General features: G+C 40.5%; 1 protein-coding gene across 3 annotated transcripts in view; it reads left to right on the top strand.

Moving 5' to 3' along the window:
- The window catches only part of LOC102227949 (oxysterol-binding protein-related protein 5-like), a 45,350-nt gene that overhangs the window by 3,528 nt on the left and 18,326 nt on the right, over positions 1-23,496 (top strand). The window contains exons 2-4 of one of the 3 annotated variants that reach the window (XM_005803230.3): positions 5,418-5,479; positions 17,177-17,330; positions 17,600-17,673. In XM_005803230.3, the coding sequence (XP_005803287.1) occupies positions 17,195-17,330; positions 17,600-17,673 (210 nt within the window). In that variant the 5' untranslated portion in view covers positions 5,418-5,479; positions 17,177-17,194. The remainder of the gene's footprint in view (positions 1-5,417; positions 5,480-17,176; positions 17,331-17,599; positions 17,674-23,496) is intronic. The other 2 variants (XM_023347838.1, XM_005803231.3) reach the window with 2 other exon arrangements.

Raw genomic sequence — 23,496 nt, 5'->3', positions numbered from 1 at the left:
AAGGCCTGCATGAATACTGAAAAAAGAACATTTATTCTTTACAAAAATAAACAAACAAAAACCGAAATACAGCCTTGAAACTGTTTCAGAGTGACTGCTCTTTTCAGTGCAAAAAGTACTACTTCTGGTTATATAAGTGGATCTGCGCCTCTTCAGCTCCCCTGAGATGGAAATGCTTTCCCCGACATCTAGCCGGGGAATCTAGACTAAAACGTTCCATACAGAAACTGTCTTGCTACTTCAGGGAAGCAAATGCTCTTTAGTGAGCCAAGATTTCGCTCCTCTGCAGATTTTTTTTTGTTCCGCATTACCTTACAGCTGTAGCGAGGTCTTTGTGGGTGAAACCACTTATTTATGTTTCAAAATATCTCATTTTATCAAAAAAAAAAGAGAGAAACATGTCTCTTTTATGTATCTAAATCAAAAATGCAATAAATGAGTAATTGTTGCTTCTCTTTTTGTATTAAGATACAAGTAGTTGACTTTTTTCTAAATAATGTGAAAGTCTAATTTATTTTTACTCAAGCTCATCTACCTATTAAATATTTTATAACATTCCATGCTAACTTTAATAATAATTTGCTTGTTTACATTGTGGCCTAACTTTGCAAAGTTTCCGTCTATTTTCTTCACATAGCATTAAACTATGTGAACCGTGTACAGGTGATATATTTGTGAAAATAATCTATTTCAGATTTGTGCATATATGCATCAGTTGCTTCATTGTTTTTGTTTGATTTTTGTTAAATTCATATTATTGTCCAGCCCTTTGCGAACATCCTGTAAAAAGCTGATAATCTGCTATTTCATGAGATAACATGAACGTCTGTGTTGAGATTACAGCAAGGTTGTTTCAGAAATTTTTTTCTTGCTTTAACTCTGATTTATTATGAAATAAGGGCTGCCAGGAGATTTACGTCATCAGCCTTTTAAACCCTCTCTTGGAGGGTCATCGTGCTGCTGTGTTCAGAATCAGATTAACCCTAATTTTTGGTTTCTGGCTGTGGATTTTTTTTTTTCAAAAAATGACATTTCATTAGCTGCCGACCTTCCACCCGATTATTTATTTTTTGCAGCTTTGCTGCTTTAGGAAATTAATTCTATCAGGGTGAAAATTTTGAGATTATAGGCTGTATAAAGCTAATCAAATATTTATTCGGGTGGGAAGATTGACACTTTTATGTTCCACTAAATGGAAACTTGTGACTCCAAACTTTAATTGTCCATGTCAAGCAATTCTAAGACAGTAAATCCTTTGAGATTGTCCTTTGGTTTCAGAATCTGGCTGTTTTCCACAGCATGGGATCATCATCTGACTGCAGTTTAAATGGGATACCCCTGCCAAAATTATTCTTTGAGCCATCCAACTCTCAGATTGCATCTACAAGAGTGAAAGGCTGTAAACCTTTATATGTTACAATGGTTTCAAATGGAAACTAGCAAAGCATAATGCAGAAAAGCATGAATAAAAACCCTTTAGGTTTTTGTGTGGCTGTCCATATTTACTTTTATAGGCCCTTTTCAAAGAAGCCTTCAGGAATTCTTGGCGTCTAAGTGTGATTAATGCGAGGATGGAGGTGGCGGGGCTGAAATCAACCTGAGGTTATGCCGGAAATATGGTCTTTTAGGGTGGTGGTCACAGAGCCGACTTTGAGAGTGAGTGTGAAATGGGGACTTCCCCAAAAAGACAAAACCAGCAATGTAAAACAACAAAAACAACTGATTATGCATATGTACAATTTATAAATTAGATCCTTTAGAACTTCATGTAACTTTAACAAATCTCCTCTGGTGGTCCATTTTGTGACAGTAAGTTAACCATTATGTGTCATACAGAGAGTGGATTTATTTAACAGGAGTCCATTTTCTCCTCTGCGATAGTATTTGCCAATTTGCTTTTTGCTTGAACACACACACTCACACGCACCCCCCACACACAGTATTTGTCTTCCCAATTCTAATGCAGGAATACAAACAGCATAACCAGTTTGTCCACATAGAAGTTTGCAGTAGAAGCAGTCAGTAGTTTGGTCTTGTGGCTCTAAACCTCCCCCTTGTATTTCATTGGTGGAACTCTAGAGGCTCATGGGTGGTTGCTGCCACCGGGGACTCTTGTTTTCACCCTCAGCCACAAACAGCTCATGCCTGCTGACTTCAAAAGGTCTTGCTACTAACCAAAGTCTTTCTACCTACCAGGCAGCCACAATTATCATGCTGTAGTGCAAAGATTCCATCCTGCAACTAACCAAACTTCCTCCCTTTTCTATCCATCTCTCTTGGATGCATCAAGGTATGGAGGAAAACACATGCCCACTAAGTGAAGTTAAGGAAAATGTTAAATATTACATATCAAGCTTTCTATACTGTAATTCTTATTCCAGGCACCCACATTAAGCTCAGAGTTTTCGTTCATCATGCTGATTGTTTTGTGGTCTCATGTCCAAGTCACCAGATAATAAATTTCTGGACAGGATTTGGCTTTGACCCCCCCCCCATTCTATCATCGCTCTTAACTTTCTATTGTGAGAGCTGGCAAACTGGCAGTGCCATTATGCAAATGTTGCTTACTTGTATGCTTGAATAAGAGCATGCAGAGTGCTGTATATACAAAATGAATGCAACAGTGTTTCATGGTTTTCAACATTCGGGGCTTTTGGGTTTAACTTTTGCTTTTATGAAGCTCATGAGAAGAAGTTGAACTAATATGCAATGAGTAGAAAGTAGAACAGTTTAAGAAAAGAGCAGAGCATAATTTCCGTGTGGCAAGATGTTGACTTTGTATGGTAAATCCGTCCCTAGAGAAGATGCTAAAACATCTGGTGTGATTGAGGAAATGTAGGACAGCTTGAAGAGTGTTAGTGCTTCTGTAGCTGTGGCAGCCTTCCACTTAAACCCTGTCACTTTCTGGGTCATGGTTTCCCTACTTCTAGTTTCCGTACTTTGTACATGCATATTTTTTCCATTCTTTTTCTTAAGGAAAAAAAAACTATAATTTTGAGTTTATGTTTACTTCGAGATACTTGCTTGATATTTTGCTCTTGTATTATGCTGTTTGGCTCCATCTTATCTCCATTTCTTTCTCTCTGTGTTGTGTTTGTTCCACAAGGCCCGTCATGTTTTTTTTCCTCTTTCATTTCACTTAGAATTGGGGTTATACATGCCTCTCTGTTATTGGTTCCTCTTTTGCTCGAAGATGGAATGTAAGGCACAGATTGGGAAGTTCCGCCATAACTTCCCTGTCCATTTTACAGCTATTGATTTTCCAGTTGATTATTACCCAAGCTTGGACTGCCTCATGTGAGTCAGTCTTGGTTTTCTGCCGTGAGTCTTCAGAGCAATGCCAGGTTATATTGAAGTGGAAATTTATGATTGTTCTTGATTTCTGAAGTTCACTATCATGTGACTCAAGGATCAGATAATGTTTGGAAATTTAGTTTGCAATTTTTTTAGTTTTGTGCTAAAAATGTTAAGGTTGGGTCTCAAGTGTTTTGCAGTGTGTCGTGCATCATCGCACCCCTGGTTTCTCTCTTAGTTATAAAATACCTAAATTCCTTTCTTGAAATAGAAAATTAACCTTTTTAAAAGTCTGAGAAATTTAAATCCAATAAGTTGTTGCACACATTGCAACACGCTGAACAATCAGCAAAAGTGATGCAATTCTATACTGGTAGCAAACATCTTTGACTCGTTTAACTGTGGTGTATGTCACTAGCATTTTGCTTTGAGTATATTTTCATTTGTTTTTTACTTTATGATTCTGTTGGGGTTTTTTTTTTACTTTAAGACGTTAGCTATATTTGTAGCACCTTTTATATGACATTTATCTATGGGGATCTGGAGCTAATAAGTTAACTTATGAGCACATTTTACCTTCTCTGAGAACCATTCCTCCCAACAGACCATAAAGTTAATTTGTGCCTTTCTGGATAAAATGTGTGTTGTGAATTGCTTAGGTAGGATACAAGAATATCAGCTCACCTCTTTTAAATTTGCCAGTTTTCATTGTTTATTTACCTATATTTATACATCAAGGTGTAAGTCCCCAACCTTTATCTGATTATTGTTAAACTTAAAAAAACAAAATGAATAAAAGCTATCAGTATTGGATCAAAAATTGTGAGAATTTCTTCTGAAGCATTTTACAAATAGGGAAAAATATAAGTTTTTGTGGTGATTGACTTTCTGATGTCAAATCAGAACCAATTAAGCAAATATTAATCAATTCCAATTTCTAGCTGAATGGTACTTCTGTTATTAAACGTACTGCACTTTTGTTCACGTGCTGAGTGTCTCTTCTGAGCATTTACTTTGGATTGAATGTACAGTAGCTGTCGCCTCAAATTGTTAGCTTTTAGCAATGATCAGAAAACTGCAATGACTGCGCTCCTATTTGCAATCATTTCAAAATGTCAAAGTGTGGAATATTGCAATTTGCAAAGAACTGTTTGGATTATGTATTTGTTTAGGGTATTATACTTAGTACAACAGCCAGGCATTTACGCAGTGTATGCCAACAATATACTTGGACACACGCTATCATGCAGATCTACATAGTGCTGATGTTGATGTTCTTCACAGTGTTTTATCAACTAGTGAGCATTTGCAGATATTTAGAATCAAAACATTAGCACGCTATGCCTCTAAAGCATTTGCGAAGGTAGTCGACGTCTTTGTGGTTAGAATGTGATTCATAAAACCTACAATTTTTATTTTAAACTCTGATCCAAAAAGCAATAGTTAGATCTGGTGTAAAATATAAACTGCACCGTTTGATGCCTGTAACTGGTCTCAAAATGTTGAAATGAAATTCTTTGACTGCTGTAAATAGGGATATTGTGCTGTTCGAATTGCTCTGTGTGAATGTTTGTTTTCATATGGAGTTTATCAGATATCCCAAAGAATCCAAAGTAATTTCACAAGCAAGACTAAAAGTAATTTTAAGTGAAAACACAGATAGAAGCAGAAACAGGAATAATACCTTCTTAGCTGGGCTCTGGTTTAACATTTAAATAAATTCACACTTCTGTTTTTGTAAATGTTATAATTAGGTGTCTTCCAGATTCCTGCTGTATGACGACAATCTATCCACTTGCTATCAGTATTTAGAATAAAAGTACTATCACTCCATTTATATGATGCATTGTTTTATTTGTGCTTCATTTTAATCTTTCTCATAGTTGTCTATCACAGAGGAGATTTGTACAATAGATTTCTAATTAACTAGTGTTGTGTGTGTCAGGGAAAACTAAGAGGTGTTGGTAGTTCCCTTGGTAACTAGGATTGAACTGGGTGGGGCTTTTGCACAGTGGTGTGAACAGGAGGAGCATGGGAAGGAGAGACGCCAGGGGGGAGAGGCCGTTTTTGTTCGTTTGTGAGAGTTAAAGTGAAACCTTATTCTTACTTTTGTATGTCTGCAGGTGAGACGGGCGGCTCCAACAGAGGGCTCTGGATGCTGTTGCTCTTTCAGTTCAGGTGAAAGGTAAGCTGAGCTTGTCCAGCTGGGGGAGATTGTCATTTCTTATTTAATTATTAATGCAAAATAACCTTTAAATTGGCCAGCTATCTCCTTTGTGTGTTCTAATCAAATGATTTACATGTAAGATTTTTGGGATACGGTTTTAAGTTTTGCTCTTAAATACATTTGATGTTCTCTTTAAATTAGTGGAGTGAATTTTCTCCCAGGGATCAGTCTACTTTTAAAATATGACACATATGCATACTCATTTTTACTCATTGGTGCCTGGAGGGATATCCAACTTTCTGAGCAGCAGAGAGAATTGGGGTATGTCTCTTAGGTGACAATGCAGACTTTCTTTAATTTAAAGAAAATGCCGTTCTACAGTTTTGCAATCACAGGGTCAAAATAGTACAGCCTCCTTTTCTTCAGTTTCTGTGTCCACTTCATTTCCCACGGCAGATTATCATGTGTCAGAATTTTAAAGATGATGCACAGCTAGGCTTTCCAAGAAGGGGGAACAGTTTGACAAAACTGAGATCAGTAGCTTACAGGGTGTGTCAGAATCCGTTTGGTTAGAAGGGAGTGAATGTCTGGGGTTTCACAAGGACAGTTGACTTTTGAGTGATTCTTTACGTCGTAGAGAAAAAGGCTGTTGTGTCTATGTGGTAATTTTTCCTACAGTAGTGGTAAAGATGTAATAAATACTGTTCTTAAAATTTCTGAGGACACTTTTTTTTGCTGCGTGGTTTGCTGCATTAATCATAGGAGGTGTTTAGCACATCTTACATCATATTAAACTGTGTTTATATTTTTGACTCCACTGAAGGATCCTCTTTCTGTAATAGTTTCTGTTTACTTTATTATAATATTACATTTATTGTGCTGTTTCTGCATCCAGCAGCCTGTCATTGCCATAAAATAAGGTATGAAGTGTTGTAATCCATCTGACCTGCTTACCTTTGCATGAATACAAGTCAAGAGATTACTTATTTACTCCAAAAAAGTTCTCAACAGATTGTACTTTGAGTAATTTTTCTTTTGAAAAGCCCTGTGTGTGCATTCAGAGTATGTGCAAAATAACAACATTGATAAACTCTAACTACCTTACTTGACTACATAAACCACTTATCTCTTTGGCCTTCGACCAGTAAGATTAACAGAAATATTTCATACAGTTCGGTTCATCGTATTTATTGAGATTTTTCCTTTTACATTTCTTCTCAACTGCAATCTAGCTTTCTCTATTTCATTCAATACACATCAAACGTTTGGTGCTTGCATATAAAGTGTAACCATGAGTATAATAAACATCAAGGATTGTGTCTGACTAAACTTTCAAACTATTTTAAAATATTTTTTTGTAATAAATATGTTAGCATTTTCAAAGATTACATCTGAAGCCAGATGCTAGAAAAAGCTTATACAGATTGAAACACTACTAGATATATAGTCAATTTCTGCAGATTTCTCCATATTAGTCATGATGTGGTATGAAATTCTCCTTATTGAATGATAGATGTTGCTGTGTAGGCTTGAACAAGAGCATGACAAAACATGAACTAAATTTCTTTGTCAGAAAATCATATGCATTATTACGTCATTTCCATTAAAGCAGTGTAAAAAGGTCTTCAAACAATATTATCGTTTATCACAATAATTTTTGAGACAATTAACCGCTCAGCGTTGGTGCATTATCTGTTTTACACACCATGGCCATGTGTTTTTGCAACCTGCAATTGTTCTACATGGATTTCTGTTTTTCTGCCAGCTGACTGGCAGTGTTTAGCACGAGTATATGGCTAGGCAGCTCTGTTTGTTCTTTGTTCCTTAAAGCTAGTAAAAACACATTTTGGTACTTTACCTGGCTTTTTATTAATGAAAGCACTTAAAACTGTAGAAACTGTATAATTCAAAATTGTAGTGATTCTGAAACTGTAACTTTAAAGTTATTGTACATACATTTAAGTTGTAAATGTGACAAGTTAGTAATATGGTGCAAAAAACTATAATATTCTAAATTGATACATATATTTTTATTATCTAACTCGATGTTTGTGGAGTCGATTTTCTAGTCGGTTACATTTTCAGCTTTTGTATTCATTTTGTTTGTTGAACGCAGTAAATCCTTATTGTATTACTCGCATATGGAAGCCTGTCATATTCTAAAAATAAGCAACAAACCCCTGTACAAGTGTCAGTGGTGCATATTCTGGGAAATATAGCAGAAGTTCTTTGCAAAGCTAGATAAAACAAAAACTCTTTCCATTTGATGTAATGGCAGCAAAGTTTGAAGTTTGAGAGTCTGTCTGTCGAAGTACATTTCTTCTTTTAATTTGTAGAAGTTATAATTGACAGGCTGTCTCACTTTTCACACACTGACAGGCACAGTGATGAGTTTTGCGGTTAGCATGAGCCATCAAAAGCAAAACATGTACACTAGGAACTGCTTTCAGTATGTTGGCTTCCTCTTCTCTAGGTGTAACCTCGCATAGCTCAACCCTAGCTGGTAGAAAAAGTTCTTCCTCAATTCTACAATTTTTTATACTCTTAACAGTCTACTGAGCCTGCAAATTAAAACCATTCATGCTTTTTACCCCAATGCGTCACAGGTTAAAAAGTTTGCTTTTTTGACATGATGTGTAAATGCAACTTTGAGGGCTCAGTGGATAACCCAGTTGATTTCTACCTAAATGTCTTCTCAATAATGAGAAATCTAGTGGAATGCTTGTCTTAACCTATGTTAGGGGTAAAATCACATTTTCTTCTACCTTGTTTGCTCCAAGCGAATGCGTTTGTCAGCCTAAAAATGTATTTCCACTGTTTTAGTTATGGCTTATTTGATTATGAGCACACAGCTTTTGGTTTTACAGAACCGGGAACAATGTATTAAAATATTTTGCCTGAAGCAGTTGTGGGGATTTACGTTACTGGAAGTAATTTGTTGTTTTCAACTGTTGTGCTTTCTCTTTTTTTCCCCTGTTGTTACAGATCATCATCCACTTTCTAAAACGTTGTAGCTTACTACATTCATTGGCTGTAGAGTTGTTAGTGTCCACATTTTCTTGAGAAAACAAATCTTCTCTAAACTGCTCATAAGTTTAGTAAATAGTCTATTTATAAAAAAAAACGTTTTAAGTTGTATGCATCTTGTGGATATATTTGAAATTCTTCTTGAAAAACTATTTTTAGGGGTTGCATTCACCAAAGTTATTATTTTGATGACGCCTGGGTTGGAAACATACCAACCTGCAGATAAAGTAGCTCAGTCACCAAAGAGCTTGTTGATATGCATGTCAAAAATTGTTGAAACATTCCTCTTGGCAAAATGTTATATTGATTTGTTTTCTGTCAAAGACTGAAATGCTATCCACCAATTTCTTACAGTGTTGAGGTTTGTTTCATCGTTAGTCATCTTTAGGGGCATCAGTGTGAAAAGTGACACTAGAGTTTTAGTAGTTTCTTGTTCATGGACGCCTTGAACCTTGGATCTTTTCTGGAGCTTCCAATGAACAATGGATGGTCCAAATGGACCATAAAAATGAATAACATTTATTCCCTCAAGATTCTGTGTAAAATAGAATTTTTTTCTCCACATGATGGTAATATTTTTAACAGTAAGAGGGACCCACTTCTATATACTCCCACACCTGATTTAGATAATAAAGGCCAATATGTTGAAGATTACAGAAAGGTGTTTGCTTCAGTTGAAATATTGTTAACCTTTATTAGTTTACTGTTTCTGTAAGGCTACCCAGAGTAGTTATAGTAGATATTAGAAAGTCATCTGTAGCTGACCTTTACTTTCTGTGCCATGCAGAACTGCATATTTCAGCACTATTAATTAAAGCTACATGTTTTGACGCCTAGATATGTGTTATTTCTAGATTAGTTTTCAAGCAAGAGTTGCAGCCTTAATCTTCTGATTATCTGTTTCACTAACAGACAGACAAAGGGATCCTGTTGAGGGAAATCCTTAGAGCAGCTGTATTTTGCTTGGTTTTTCATACCATTTCTACCACCGAGGGTTTTCAGTTCCATAAAAAGTCTTTGTCATAATCGAATAGGGCATCTTAAATTTATGTAGCTACCTGAATAGAGCCAAAGAAAGGGGCTAATATGCATAGTTGCATTGTATAATTCAGCGCACAATGAGGAAGCAAAATCTGCAGAGACATTGTTTCTTCTTTTTTTTCAAAGAAAGATGCAGAAGTGGTATTTGGAACTAAAGAAAAAGTTTTTGTGGTGTTACAAAGTCTACTTTTTAACACAAATGGCTTATTTGATTTATATGCACATCAAGGCCAGAATTAAAATCAATTGTTTCTTTTAACATTCAACCTTTAGTACTAGTGGCTGTTCTTTAGTCATTGTTGCCTTGTACTACGCTGGGTTAGGCACAGGGTTTGGCCTTTTAAATACATTGTACCGTATCTCATCAAGTAAATTGCCTTTTATCCCTTCTCATCCTTAATGTCCTTGTGCAAAGATGTCTTGATAGAGAAGGGATTAGTCACGTACAGCCCCTTTCTAGAAGTCATTTAGTTCATTTTCAGTGTCAACAATTCATTGCCAAAGTAGGACTTAATGGGTTTTTTGTTTACATTTCAGGATTTTTTTTGTCGTTTTAATCTCTTCATAACATAAGAATTGTCTCCTCCATTTACAGTTCATAAATGTTTAATGTAATACAGTCTGATTGGTCAGTTGGTGTTTTAGAGAAATAAAACGTGATCTCTAAAGTGGACATGAAAACAACAATTGTTTGCTTCAGGACCACTTTAAATGGGGTTCTGCATGAATATTACAGTAATAAGACAATTATTTTACACTGATTACAAAGTGTTTAGACAGTGACTTATAGAAACTCTACTCTGTTTTTGGAAAGTGTTTCTTTTTTGTACATGGCATATTCTAGTTGAAATTATCAGTGCAGTAACTCCTCCCAGCTCAGCTATTGTGTAAAGTGTTTTTCACTCTGTTAAAGTGACTTTTATTAAGAACTTCAGTTGTTCAGTGGAAAATGCAAGTCAGATCAGATGTGTTAAAACACGTTAGAGTCTGAGCTGCTGCTCACTAAGCACAATACTGCAGTCCCTTGATACTTTAAATTAGTCAGCATGAGTCTCAAATGGTATACCTGTGAGTTTCTGAGTACATGCGAACTTGTCTGCTGCTGCATTTTAATGTAATAAGAGCAACTATCTCTACCTCTCACTCAAGGTCCCTTTTTGCCTTAGTTGTGCCTGGCAAGGCCTGCAGTTGGCTGGTTCTCACACACAGCAACCCTTGGCTTGATTCCAGCCATAAACACAGCCAGCTGGCTCCGTCTGTTTACCAGGTCAAACATGGCCGCAGTTTGTCTTGGGACCTGTTCTGTTATTCAAACATAGTCTGTGAATGAGAACCAGTAATAAGCTCATTCTAAACATCAGGTTTGAGTATTTTAAAAGACAGTTGTCTAGGAGTTTTATACCTTTCATAACAATAGTTAGGATATAATACTTGAATATGCCATTTGGTAGGAGCTTGAACTTTTTGATTTTGGTTACGTCTGTCATACTTGCAGATGATGGTAGAATTTAGAAATACAAATGCAAACTGTAATAAGCCGAATATTTGATGAATCTACGGGTCGTTGAAAAAATCCTTTTGCAAACCTCATATTTGTTTTAATTTTGTGTCCTAGTCCTCACAGTTTGTACGGAACTCCTGTGAAAGGTTAACTTTCCACACTTTAATTGCTGTGCTTTTTCGTTGTTCCCACACAGAACCCTCTTAGGAACTGTGTGTACCAAGGGAGGTTGAGTCTCTTGCCAGTGTAACTTGAACTTCAAGGAACAGCTTTGTGCATGTCCTCTGAGAATGTTTCTGCACTTAAAATTACTGTGTATAAGAATTTATCCACATATTTAAAAAAATAAGATTTTATGTATTTGTTTATTTTTTGAAACAGATAAATCAGAAACTTCCCTTACCAAGTTAATTTGATTTCAAATTTTAAAAAGAACTATAAATGAGCCAACATCTCAGCTGACAGAAAGTACTCTGAATGCTGCCTGCTCTTAATAGGGTCAATAGGAGGTCTGGTTAGAGGGTATTTTTGTCTCATCAGTTCCTCTAAAATAATCCTGAAACACCAGAGCACTTAAAATAGAACAACTAAATCACATATCCTCCCACAGTCTGTTACAAAATTAAACCTTATACATTTTTAAAAATACACTAGACGATATTCTGCTTGTTTTAAGTTAGTTGTTGACTTGCACACATTTTCTTAAAGTTGTACTTTTTATTTAAAATCCATTATGTCTGCTGATTAAGTTGAAAATGTCTAATCTTTTAATTAGACATCCTTTTTGTTACTACAGCCCTGTTGTCTTTTTAAATGATGAGAGGAAACTTGTGTGAATAAAATGAATACATGTTGCAGTTGGGGAGAAAATAAAACACCTTCCATATAGTCGGATGATAAACGTTCTTATGCAAGCATTGTATTTGCTACTGTAGACATCAGTCTCCATTGTTTATCCTAGAAGCTGCTCTTGGCAACATCCCATTGGTGAAAATCTGGGTCATGTAACCAGCCATTAGTCACTATAGATGGGGGGTTTAACATGGTGGGACATAAATGGATAGATGAGAGTGTCTCGAGTTAATCTATGCCCTGGAACAGCTTGATGGCTTGATGCTGGTGGTCACTTTGTGAAGCCTCTCCTACTTTAAACTATAGGACAAAATATGCAGTGTTTTTTTTTTTTTGTTCTCTCCAAGATAACAGTGCATTTGTGTTCAGTTTGCACTTGGCATAGACCTGTATGAGATTCCGTATTATTGTTTGACAGTATTTACACAGAACATGTATACTGTTAACATCTACTTTTATCTAAACAGTAAAACAACAATTGTTCCAACTGCTACTAAAATGATCCAACTTATGAATGATTGAAATTTTGGGGATTTACATTATAAGTAATAACTCACTACAGTTAGTGACTGTAGTGAAATAAACAATATACTCTCCACAATCTTGAAGCAGATTGATTGTGGTTACATGATTGTGTCTGTCATACATGATTGTATGACAGATGTCCAAAGGCTGATGTCTCCCAAACAAAGCTTATTTCTTTGGGATAAGCTTATGTGTGCTTCTCCCAAACAAACATTTCTTATCAGAACATCAGTAAAGATTTAATAATTTCATAGTATATATTTTTTGGTACTTTTGTTTTTATTCAAGGACATAAGCAACAATGTAGGGAAAAAACACTTTAAGAGTAAGTTAATATTATATGTTTTTGCTTTTCTGCTCTTTATAGCGTAACACCAGGGTTAAAAGGGTCCTTTCACACCAGAGTGTTTTTTTGTTCTCCTAAAAGGGAACAAAGTTCATCTTTCTCAGATGGGCCTCTTCGTTTGGGTAGGTGTTAAAGCTCATGATGAGTCTTGTGCAGACTAAACAAGTGCACTATCAAATAGACCTAAGCGAAGAATTAATGGATGATTTACAGACTTTAATTTGGTCTGAAAACTTTTAAGCCCTTGCAATTGTTTGCTCTCTTTTTAACCAAAACAGTTGGACCATCTCTCCCTCTCAGGCTTCTTTTTCTGTTCTGTTGGATTTGTCTCTTGTATAAAGATTGCAGCGTGCTGCTCATTCAGATGAAACTGTATGATGTTGACTTTTTTTTAAACCCTCCTTTCAACTGCAGGGACAAATTAATAACAGCTTTACTTTCTCATCTAATCCCTTATGTAAATGTAGACAATTACAGAAAGAGGAGGAGAAACCTCAAATGTTTTGCCACAACACACCAGAAGTCTGTGTCTCTTAAAAGAAATGCATGTGCTGTTGAAACATTATTCTGGATCTGTCCTGTTTATGGACAGCACAAATAAATAATCAGGTCTGTAAACTGTTGCATCCCGATCATTTCACAGGGTTTTTTAGTAGAGGTGCAGTTTTTATATTATTATATTTAGCAGTTGAAATTGTTCTTGGCAAGAAATCCTCTCCATTCAAGCTTTCAACCACTATTTTGCAGCCCAAACTTGTATGATCATTATTGAGGCTAATATTTATCTGAGTCAGACCATTGAAGCTTAATAAAACATACAGGTTAGAACATGTCAGTGTTCCCTTTCACCCCCCCTCTTCTCCAACTGTCCCAGGTGGTGCAATGATTACTAAAAACAAACAGGCTCCATGTCAAGCGCTTTCACCTCGACAGTGTAATGATTGGTAAGGAACTTGTTGTTTTTAAATTTTTAAGATATGTTTATGTTTTCTTTTTCCATGGTTTGAAGCTACTTTCTGGGAGAAGAGTATGTGTTTCTTACTGGTCTCATGTTGTTCTGGTACCATTGAAGTTTCCACAAGGGGCTTGTATCTCAGGGTAAATATTAGCCCAGCACCTGCACAGTATTGCATTGTAGATTGAGTAAATGTTGGCTTAGTTTGTCAAACTTTACTCACTGTGTACTGTGAGTGGTGAGGGTTGAGCTCTTGCATAGTTCCACGTTACAGTATATTTGTGTTGAAACAAGGTCAGGGAAACTGAGAGCATGGAAATTATAGTTTAAATTTATCCCTAGTTTTATCATGTAACCTGATTCTCCTCCATTTCTTTCTGTTGTCTTCATGTGGGTTCACCAAACACTACGATGATTTTACTGATATTTTAATATTTGGGGTTTTAAGTAAAAGTGGCTTCTGTGTTATTTCACTCTTTTACTCTTTAGTAAGGACTTCTCATACCTGTTTGTAACAGAAAAGACGTTAGACATGCCACTGCCATGTTCAGTTTAGGTCATGCAATGTGCTCCTAATGAGCTTAGGTGGTGGTTATTTTTCTGTTCAAGCTCTGCAGCTATCAGAATTAGCTGCGTTTGCTGTTCCTGCTATCTGCATGTCTTTGCTCATAATCAGATCTATGGTCTGCAAATGGTTTTTAATTCTGAGATTCTGTACGGTGGGATTGCCATTGTGCTCCCGTTGTGTAATGCTAAAGCTTCTAGATTTTTCCCATGCTGCTCGCACCCCGTACAGGGTTCAGCACTGTACTACACATGCACGTATGCACTGCAGCAGAAGTGAGCTATTTATAGACCTGCCCCACAAAGACAAATAAAGGTCTATTTAAATTTACCCTTTTCCCTGCCTTTTAAATTTCTACTTGATTGCTTTTTTTTAAGAGTAGAGGATAAAAATCAAACCTTAAAAAAACTGGAACATTTGAGATGAAAGCGCAGTTAGGATGATGATAGAATGAGTCACCCAGGCAGAGTAGACAACGGGTAGAAGTGGGGAGTGGGAATGATGAGGATGTGAAAATGCTTTTTGTATTATTGATATGCTTAGGAATGTACTTGTAGAAGGAGGGCTCACTTAAGTGGTTAAAATTTCAACAGCCTGTCCTGCGGTTTCAAGTTTCAGACTTCCAGACATTGTTAAAGTTCAGGTTTTTGTGCCCCAAATAGTAACTCAGTGTAGTGATATGACATACTTCATAATCCTCAATATATTCACAGTGGAATAATGTGGGAAGTTAAAAATATGAATCAGTGTATGAATGGGATTTCTGCAGGATTTTTCTCGGATGTTGTAAATTAGGAGCTGCAGGAAAGTCGACTCTGCAGGCTGAGTGTCAGAGGGTGTCGTCTCCTGTTCGTGCTTCGTCTTCTAGTGGAAATGAATAGGACTGCATTGATTGGAGTGGAGCATGGCTTTTCACACACACCCATATGGTAACGGATATCCTGCATTAACCGCACTGTTGTAGCATTACCCCTAATTTGCAGTAACCAGCTCAGACCCTGTTGAAACAAGGGCTATGATCCTGTCTGAAAGCAGCTGTGACCCTCAGCAGTTGCTAATTGTGTACTATGAATAGTTCCTCAGTGAAGGAGGAAATCAAAACAAGGGTTGTTGTTTTGTTTTCCTTCTCCACTGCTTTATGTTCAAATTTAAAATCATGCACTAAATGTAGCCATGATTGTTCTACTCTAGGGCTGCACGATATTAGGCCAGGTCTTTTGAAAGATTTTTTATTTCAAGGAGACATGCCTGGTTAAATAAAGTTTACATACATGCATACACTAGAAAATCTTACGATAAATATAATATTTGTAAATAATGCAATGACAATATCAGATACGATACATTCCTGTTTGTGTGGTTTTTTTTTTTCATTCCTCTGCTTTCTAATCTGTTCTTCCTGCTCTATGTGACCATTAGCATCTTTGGGAATATTGTTAATGACATTGGTGTATTGAGCTTTTGCTGGTGTGAGAATCTGTCCTATTTCCCAAATATTACATTCACATGTGTCGCAGCCTTCTATGTTCCAAAAAACCAACATTTCCAACAAAGTCCGTGGGTAGTAACAGGTGGTTTGATTTGCACGCACTTCCGACTTTTATGTTTTGTAAAATTGTATATGATTTATTTCTTGCAAAAGTAGAGACAAAATAATTACCAAAAAATGTATTTCAACTTAGTCGAAAACGAAAAGAAATCTCAATTTAATGTTTGAAGCTCAAAAAAGTGGTCAAAAAATCATTTACAAAACCTCTGGTCAGCACACCAGACATTTACCAAACAATAAACCTCCACCAAGCACCCGCTGTGTTCTTAATTACTCAAATTAATGGGAGGGTCTAACAATTAACAACGTAATCTAAACAATTCAAAATATAATAATTAATTACAAATTTTGGTTCTAAATTAACTTAAATATATTGTAACTACCCAAAGAAGAAATCTAAATTGGTAGAAATTACAATCCACAAATTTAGCATAAATGGCCACAACAACATGAAAATGGCAACTTCAGAACTCTTAAAATATATTAGCCAGCAATGTTTGCTCTCCAAACAGTCCTTGCGATGTAAACAAAGCACACACTGATATTGCAATCACAGTATTTTTGCGATATAATGTGCAGCGCTATTCTTCTTCTAACTACTGTATATTGAAGTGATTGACTATATTAAAAGTTCACAAATCAATCGGTGGCACAGTAGATCAAAATGAGTCCTATACCCTACAAATAGTCAATCTGATGATTTCTGTCAAGTACTTTTAAGGATTTTTTGTTATGAAAATAATCAATATTTCTGCATGTATTTATCAAAAATAATATGCATAAAAAATAATCACTAAAATTAAAATGCAAAAATATGAAAGGAAGGGGAGAAAGATGCTTGTTAGATGCTTTGGTGTACTTTTCAGCTGTCATACACTACAGCTGAAAAGTAGTGTATTGCTGTTGTGTTATTGCGGCACAACAGCAATAACAACCTGCAGATTCACAATTTCATTTTGTAAACATTTGTAGTAATTCATACAATTCATTTGTAGATATTTTTTGTGGTAATGAAACAATGTCAGTGAAAGCTTTCTGTGTTTGGACAAATCACGTTTAGACATTAGAAAGGTTGTGGCTGTTGTGTTTGGGGTCACTTTGGACGGCGAATCAGTGTGGACAGACGCACTGGAGTGGTTAGAGGCCTCCTTCTGTCACTGACTCTGGCAATGTGCAGTCTGAACTGCTTGTCACTGCCATGCTCCGTGTCGCTATGTGAACAGGCTGGCATGTTCGTGTACAGTATGGCTTTGTTAGTGTTGGAGAAGAATGAAAGGGCACATAGATCTACACGAAAAAGGAGTGCGTTTGAATGACTTAGCTTTGTTATCTTGCTTTGTTTACTTCTATAAAGGACAAGCAAGTTGTCAGGATGAAGGAGGAGAATTTACTCCAACGGAGGCTTTCTCTTTGCCCTAGCGCCACCTCTCCACCTAAAATTGACCCCCGCACACTCACCCGGAACTTGTCTTATGGAGGAGACAATGACATCTACAACTTCAGCCCAGGTAAGAGGCTTTAAAGCTGACAATTGTGAAATGTAAATTTGTGTGTGAAATCGGGTAACAGTGATATTTCAGAAACCTTTGCTGGTGGATTCCTGTGTTTGTGGAAATATGCCGTGCTGTGCTGCAGAGTATTTATCCCATTAATAAATGAACAAACATGACCTGCTGCTTGTTAGATGCTTTGGTGGCTGCTGCGCTTTAATTGTTTGTCTGCAGGTTTAATCACTGAGCGCATTTGTATGTGACTGTGTGTTGTGGGTTCCCACCAGGCAGTGAGACAGACAGGAACGCTCTCTCCATGCTGAGTAGTGAACTTAGTCCTGCCCAATCACCAGACAGCAAGGTAAGACTGCAGTTCCTGATTGGGCAGTTCCCCAACCTACATCACAATAAATCTCCTGTGTGGGCAGGAACACAGCTGCTCTTACATTCTAGCATCATTTCTTTTCATTGTTTCTTTAACAATTTGGAACATGCACAAGATGGTAAAGCTTTCAGTTTTTGATGCCTTCGTTTATGAACTCAAGTACTTTTAGGCCCTTTTTAGAAAGTTATAATCAAATGCATATAAAGCCAATATTCAAAGCCTTGCAAATGTTTTCACACAAACTTTTTCACAGTTTAAAGTAACTAATTTCAGTGTTTTAGTTCTCTTTCAACATTCGTTTCGGTATCTCACTATGGGACACGACCCCAGCGCCTGTCCCCCAGAAGCTCTATTACATTACGCCAGTCTTGACTGGCCGGTAGAAGTGACGTCAGCTCCAGGAGGAGGAGCTTCCTCCTAGTATAAATGCCTGACGACACGCAAGCGATCTTCAGTCTAACACCTCTTCTCGCTCCCAGAAGCAACTCTCAGACGGCTAGCACGGTAACTATTGGGCTAGCTTAACTGTTCGCAGAGCGAGCTAACAACTCGGTCGCCGAACGCTTCTCGGTAGCTGTGCTTGGTTGTTCTGAGTTTTTCTACCGCTGGTCTGTCACCAAACAGCAGCAGCTGCAGCTAGTCTCCAAACTAGCTGCGACCTTTGGCTTTGATTTTAATCGAAGCTGATAGTCACGTAGCGTGGACCCGTACCCGCAATGGACAGGACCAAACTACCGACTAAAACCTGCACGTGTGGCAACCTCATTGCTGGGGCAGATACCCATTCTGTCTGCGCTTCGTGTCTGGGGCCGCAACATGCCCAGGACGGGTTAGCGTCACCAGCGGGGTGTGAACATTGTGCACGGCTCTCTATTAAAACTCGTCGACGCAGGCTAGCACGCCAAGCTAGTTTGTCGGAGGCGGACCCTGTGCTGGGGGTATCCAATCCCCCTCCACCGGTTCTTGCCTCGACCGATGAGGGAGAGCTCCCTTTAGCTCAAGCCAGTTGGGGTGACCAGCTTGATGCTGTCGCACCACTTCTTGATCTGGAGGAAGTTGGAGCCGACCTCCCGGTTTTCAGTGATTTTGCGGGTGCAGAATCTGACTCCGAGGTGGAATCCGTCAGTCTCGGGTCTGACGACTACGTGCAGGACGGCGAGACGTTCTCTATCCCTTTGGCTGCAAAGCCCACGGAAACTGGTGAAACCCGCTACAGCGGCCCTCCAAACCCGACTGCATCGGACCTCCACGACGTCTGCAGAAGAGCAGCTGCAAAGCTGGGCATTGAATGGCCGGAAACCCCGGCCGAGACCACCACATCTCGGTATGAGGGGAAACGGCTTCCAAAAGCCAAATCTTCCACCAGACAGCTGCTGCCAGTTTTCCCGGAGTGCCTCGAGGAAGCAACCCGGTCCTGGAGTAATCCGCTCACCGCCAAAAACCCCGTTCTGGGAGGGTCGGCGCTGGACTGGACCGGCGTGGAGGACAGCGGTTTTTTCCGCCTGCCTCCTGTTGAACCTCAGCTAGCATTTCACCTGCACCCCTCACAGAAATCGACCATGACGGCGGCGGGACCAACCCTCCCGTTCAAGGCCGATTCGTTTCAGTCAGCTTTAAACGAAAAAAGCTACAAGGCAGTGGCAGCATCGGTTAAAGCCCTGAACGCCTCCTCTCTCCTCCTCGCTTATCAAGCAGAACTGCAGGAGCAGATGGCGGGTGCAGCAACCGCAGATCTGTGGGACGAGTTATGCGTGGTGACAGACCTCTGCCTCCGTCTCCACAGAAACGCTGTCCAGGCCTCAGGGCGAGCAATGGCTCTGATGGTCACTCAGGAAAGAGCCAGATGGTTGAATCTGTCCAGCCTCTCTCAAAGAGAGAAAAATCAACTCCTCGACACGCCGGTGGACCCGAAGGGCTTATTCGGCCCCACCGTTGCAGCAATGCAAAAACGCTGCGAGGAGAAAAAGAAAGAAGGTGAAGCGCTGCAACTCTGTCTGCCCAGAAGAGCGCAGCCTCCTCTCTCTGCGGCACCTCGTCAAACGTTCGCTCAGGCGACAACCCGACCGGGCTACCGCATCCCTAAACGCCACCCTCAGCAGCAGTCGGCGGACCAAAGCCAGGGAAAGCAGATCGAGCTCAAGGGTGCCTGGGGTAGAAAGCCCTTCACGCCACCGGTGACTTCGGGAACCAAACCTCCGGCCACCGCTAGCGCGAAGAAAAAGAGGCGGGCTACCTAGGCAGCTCGCCCCGGGGTGGGAGAGCAGGCATTGCCAGACACCTGTTCCCCCGCCACCGGAAAACGTTCTGTCCCAGTTCGAGTTTGTGAAGCCACGTTCAGGGCGATTCAAACGGCCTGCAGAGCCAGCGTTGGAGCTCGCAGTTCAGAGCCGAACGAAGAGGAGAAAGCTTACACATGGCCAGAGCTCAGTGGAGCCAGAGCTGTGGCCAGAAAGCACACACCAGTGCACAAACACACACCAGTGTTTGAAAACACAAATATCTCCCTTCACCACAAACTCAATAAAATTGTTCCCAGGCGCGCATCCAGGTCAGGAACCGAGGGCGCAGCCAAAACAAAGAAATATAATGAAAATGACATTAGGACAGAACGTGGCCGTGCGGCTGCACATGGGGCCAACAGGGGGAGCTCTTGCCCCACCTTTGGCGTACTCAGCAGCTTTGTCTCTGAAAGAGACAGCAGACCGACAGCAGCTACAGCTTGCTCAACCGGCACGGAACAATGCTTTCACAGAAGCACTTCCCAGCCCATTAGCGAGAAAAGTCCAGCTGTGGCGAGCGTGCGGGGCATCAAATTGGGTGATAAAGACTGTATCCAGAGGATACAGGCTCCAGTTTGGAACAGCTCCTCCCCGTTTCAAAGGTATAATACAGTCATATGCCCGGGGAGAACACGCACGCATTTTGCAGGGGGAAATAATATCTCTGCAGAACAAAAACGCCATTCGGCTGGTTCCGCAGGAGCACAGCAGGGACGGCTTTTACTCCAGATATTTTCTCGTACCGAAAAAAGGCGGGGGTCTGCGGCCGATATTAGATCTGCGAGCTCTGAACGCATATCTGAGACGGTATACGTTCAGGATGCTGACACACGCAGCTCTGATACGGTTTGTGCGTCGAGGAGATTGGTTCATCTCCGTAGACTTGAAAGACGCATATTTTCACATCCCTATATACCCCCCTCACAGAAAATACCTCAGATTTGCCTTTCAGGGGAAGATGTACGAATATCTCGTACTTCCCTTTGGCCTCTCACTGAGCCCACGCGTGTTTGTGAAATGCACCGAGGCTGCAGTCGCACCTCTGAGGGAAAAGGGAATACGTCTGGCTACGTATATAGACGACTGGCTGATTGCAGCTCAGTCTCCGGTGGAACTTATGGCACACGCCACGATGCTGATATCACATCTGGCGGCTCTGGGTTTCACAATAAACTGGGAGAAGAGTATCCTAACCCCAGTACAAACAATAACCTTCATCGGGATGTCCCTGAATTCAGAGGAGTTCAGAGCACGCCTCTCAGCAGAACGACTGAAAGCCTTCCAGGCTTGTCTGGCAGTTTTTCGCAGAGGCGCACTCGTGAAATTCAGACTGTGTCACAGGCTGCTTGGTCTGATGGCGTCAGCACTGTCGGTCATCACGTTCGGCCGTCTGCACATGCGACCGTTTCAACGGTGGGTAGCATCGCTCAATTTGAGCCTAATACGCCATGCCCACCGGAAGGTGATCGTTTCTGGGACATGCGCACGCGCTCTGAGTCCGTGGAAACACACCGCTTTCCTGAACACCGGCGTTGCCATGGGAACCATCCTAACACGGAAAGTTGTTACTACGGATGCCTCGTTAATTGGTTGGGGAGCCACACACGAGGGCATGATGGTAAACGGTGTCTGGAGCTCACAAACACGGACAGCTCACATAAACTGTCTGGAGCTCCAAGCTGTTCTACTAGCTCTGAGACATTTTCTGCCCTCTATCAGAGGACACCATGTTTTGGTCAGAACAGACAATACAACGGTGGTTGCATACATCAACAGGCAGGGAGGCCTGCGCTCACATCATTTACACATGCTAGCACACAGACTGATAGTCTGGACCAGCTCACGCCTTCTGTCACTGAGAGCCACTCATGTGCCAGGGGTGATGAACAGGGGTGCAGATCTGCTGTCGAGAGGCAATCCCCGCTACAAGGAGTGGAGACTCCACAGCGGGGTTGTAACCCAAATATGGCAGCGGTATGGTCAGGCGGAGGTAGACCTCTTTGCATCAGAGGAAAACACTCAATGTCCGAGTTTTTTCTCCCTGACCGAGGAAGGTGCTCCGTTGGGCCTGGATGCTCTAGCACACGAGTGGCCCCCGGTTCTCCTGTACGCTTTTCCACCACTGGAACTGATTGTTCCTACCCTCGCCAGGGTGCGAGAGAGGAAACATTCACTCATCCTGGTAGCTCCCCGTTGGCCAGGGAAGCACTGGGTAGCAGAAATTTTCCAGTCACTGCAGGGCGAGCCGTGGCAGCTCCCTCTCCGCAGGGATCTCCTAACACAGGCACGTGGAGAACTATTTCATCCTCATCCGGAACGCCTAGCTCTATGGGCTTGGCTTGTGAAAGGGTGAATCTGGCAGCCAGTGGGCTTCCCCAGAACGTCATTGACACGATTCAGAGCGCAAGAGCGGTCTCGACTCGTAGCGCATATGAGGGAAAATGGCGTGCATTTGAGGGTTGGTGCGCTAAAACCATGTTTAGCGCAATACAGAGCCCTGTGTCAGTTATTCTGACATTTCTACAAGAACTGCTGGATAAAGGTTTGGCTTTTTCAACTGTCAAAGTATACTTGGCAGCTATTTCAGCTTGTCATGTAGGCTTTGGAGACAAGACAGTGGGGCAACATCCTCTGGTGTGCCAGTTCATGAAGGGTGCACGACGGCTCCGGCCGGTGTCTAAAAGCCTCACTCCTTCATGGGATTTACCGATGGTACTTGATGCCTTGTCACATGTACCTTTCGAACCTTTGGAGCAGGCTGAGCTTAAAGTGCTCTCGTTTAAGACAGCCTTGTTAGTCGCATTGGTTTCTACCAAACGTGTGAGCGACATTCAAGCTTTTTCAGTAAACCCCTCCTGCATGCGGTTTACTGAGCAGAATCATAAGGTTTTACTGAAAACCAATCCAGCTTATATACCAAAGGTTTTTAACCCGGCCTTGCCATGCCGCCCTTTGGAGTTGATGGCTTTTTGCCCTCCACCGTTCTCCTCTCAGGAGCATGAAAGACTGCATACGCTCTGCCCCGTGCGAGCGCTTCAGATCTATGTGAAGAAAACGGCTGGTTTTCGCAAATCTGAGCAGCTGTTTGTGTCATGGGCTTCACCACATAAAGGGAAACCTCTAACGAAGCAACGCCTTTCCCATTGGGTAGTCGGAGCTATTGCTATGGCCTATCAGAGTAAAGGCCTTGCACCCCCTGCAGGTCTACGAGCTCATTCCACTCGTGGCATGGCCTCATCCTGGGCACTGTTTCAGGGTATACCTTTGGAGGACATATGTGATGCTGCCAGCTGGGCAACTCCTCACACCTTCACCAGGTTCTATAGATTGGATGTCACGGCACCAACTCTGGCTCACACAGTTTTGGGCGTGGGATCCACACTTGGATAACTGCAGGATGCATCTTTTGGTCTTCGAGTAAGCTTATCTGGCAATACGGGAGTAGCCACATCCCATAGTGAGATACCGAAACGAATGTTGAAAGAGAACTTTAGGTTAAGTAATTAACCCCGGTTCTCTG

Source organism: Xiphophorus maculatus, chromosome 2 (assembly GCF_002775205.1).
Source record: "Xiphophorus maculatus strain JP 163 A chromosome 2, X_maculatus-5.0-male, whole genome shotgun sequence".
Classification (NCBI taxonomy): domain Eukaryota; kingdom Metazoa; phylum Chordata; class Actinopteri; order Cyprinodontiformes; family Poeciliidae; genus Xiphophorus; species Xiphophorus maculatus.
This window is presented reverse-complemented; position numbering and strand designations above follow the sequence as displayed.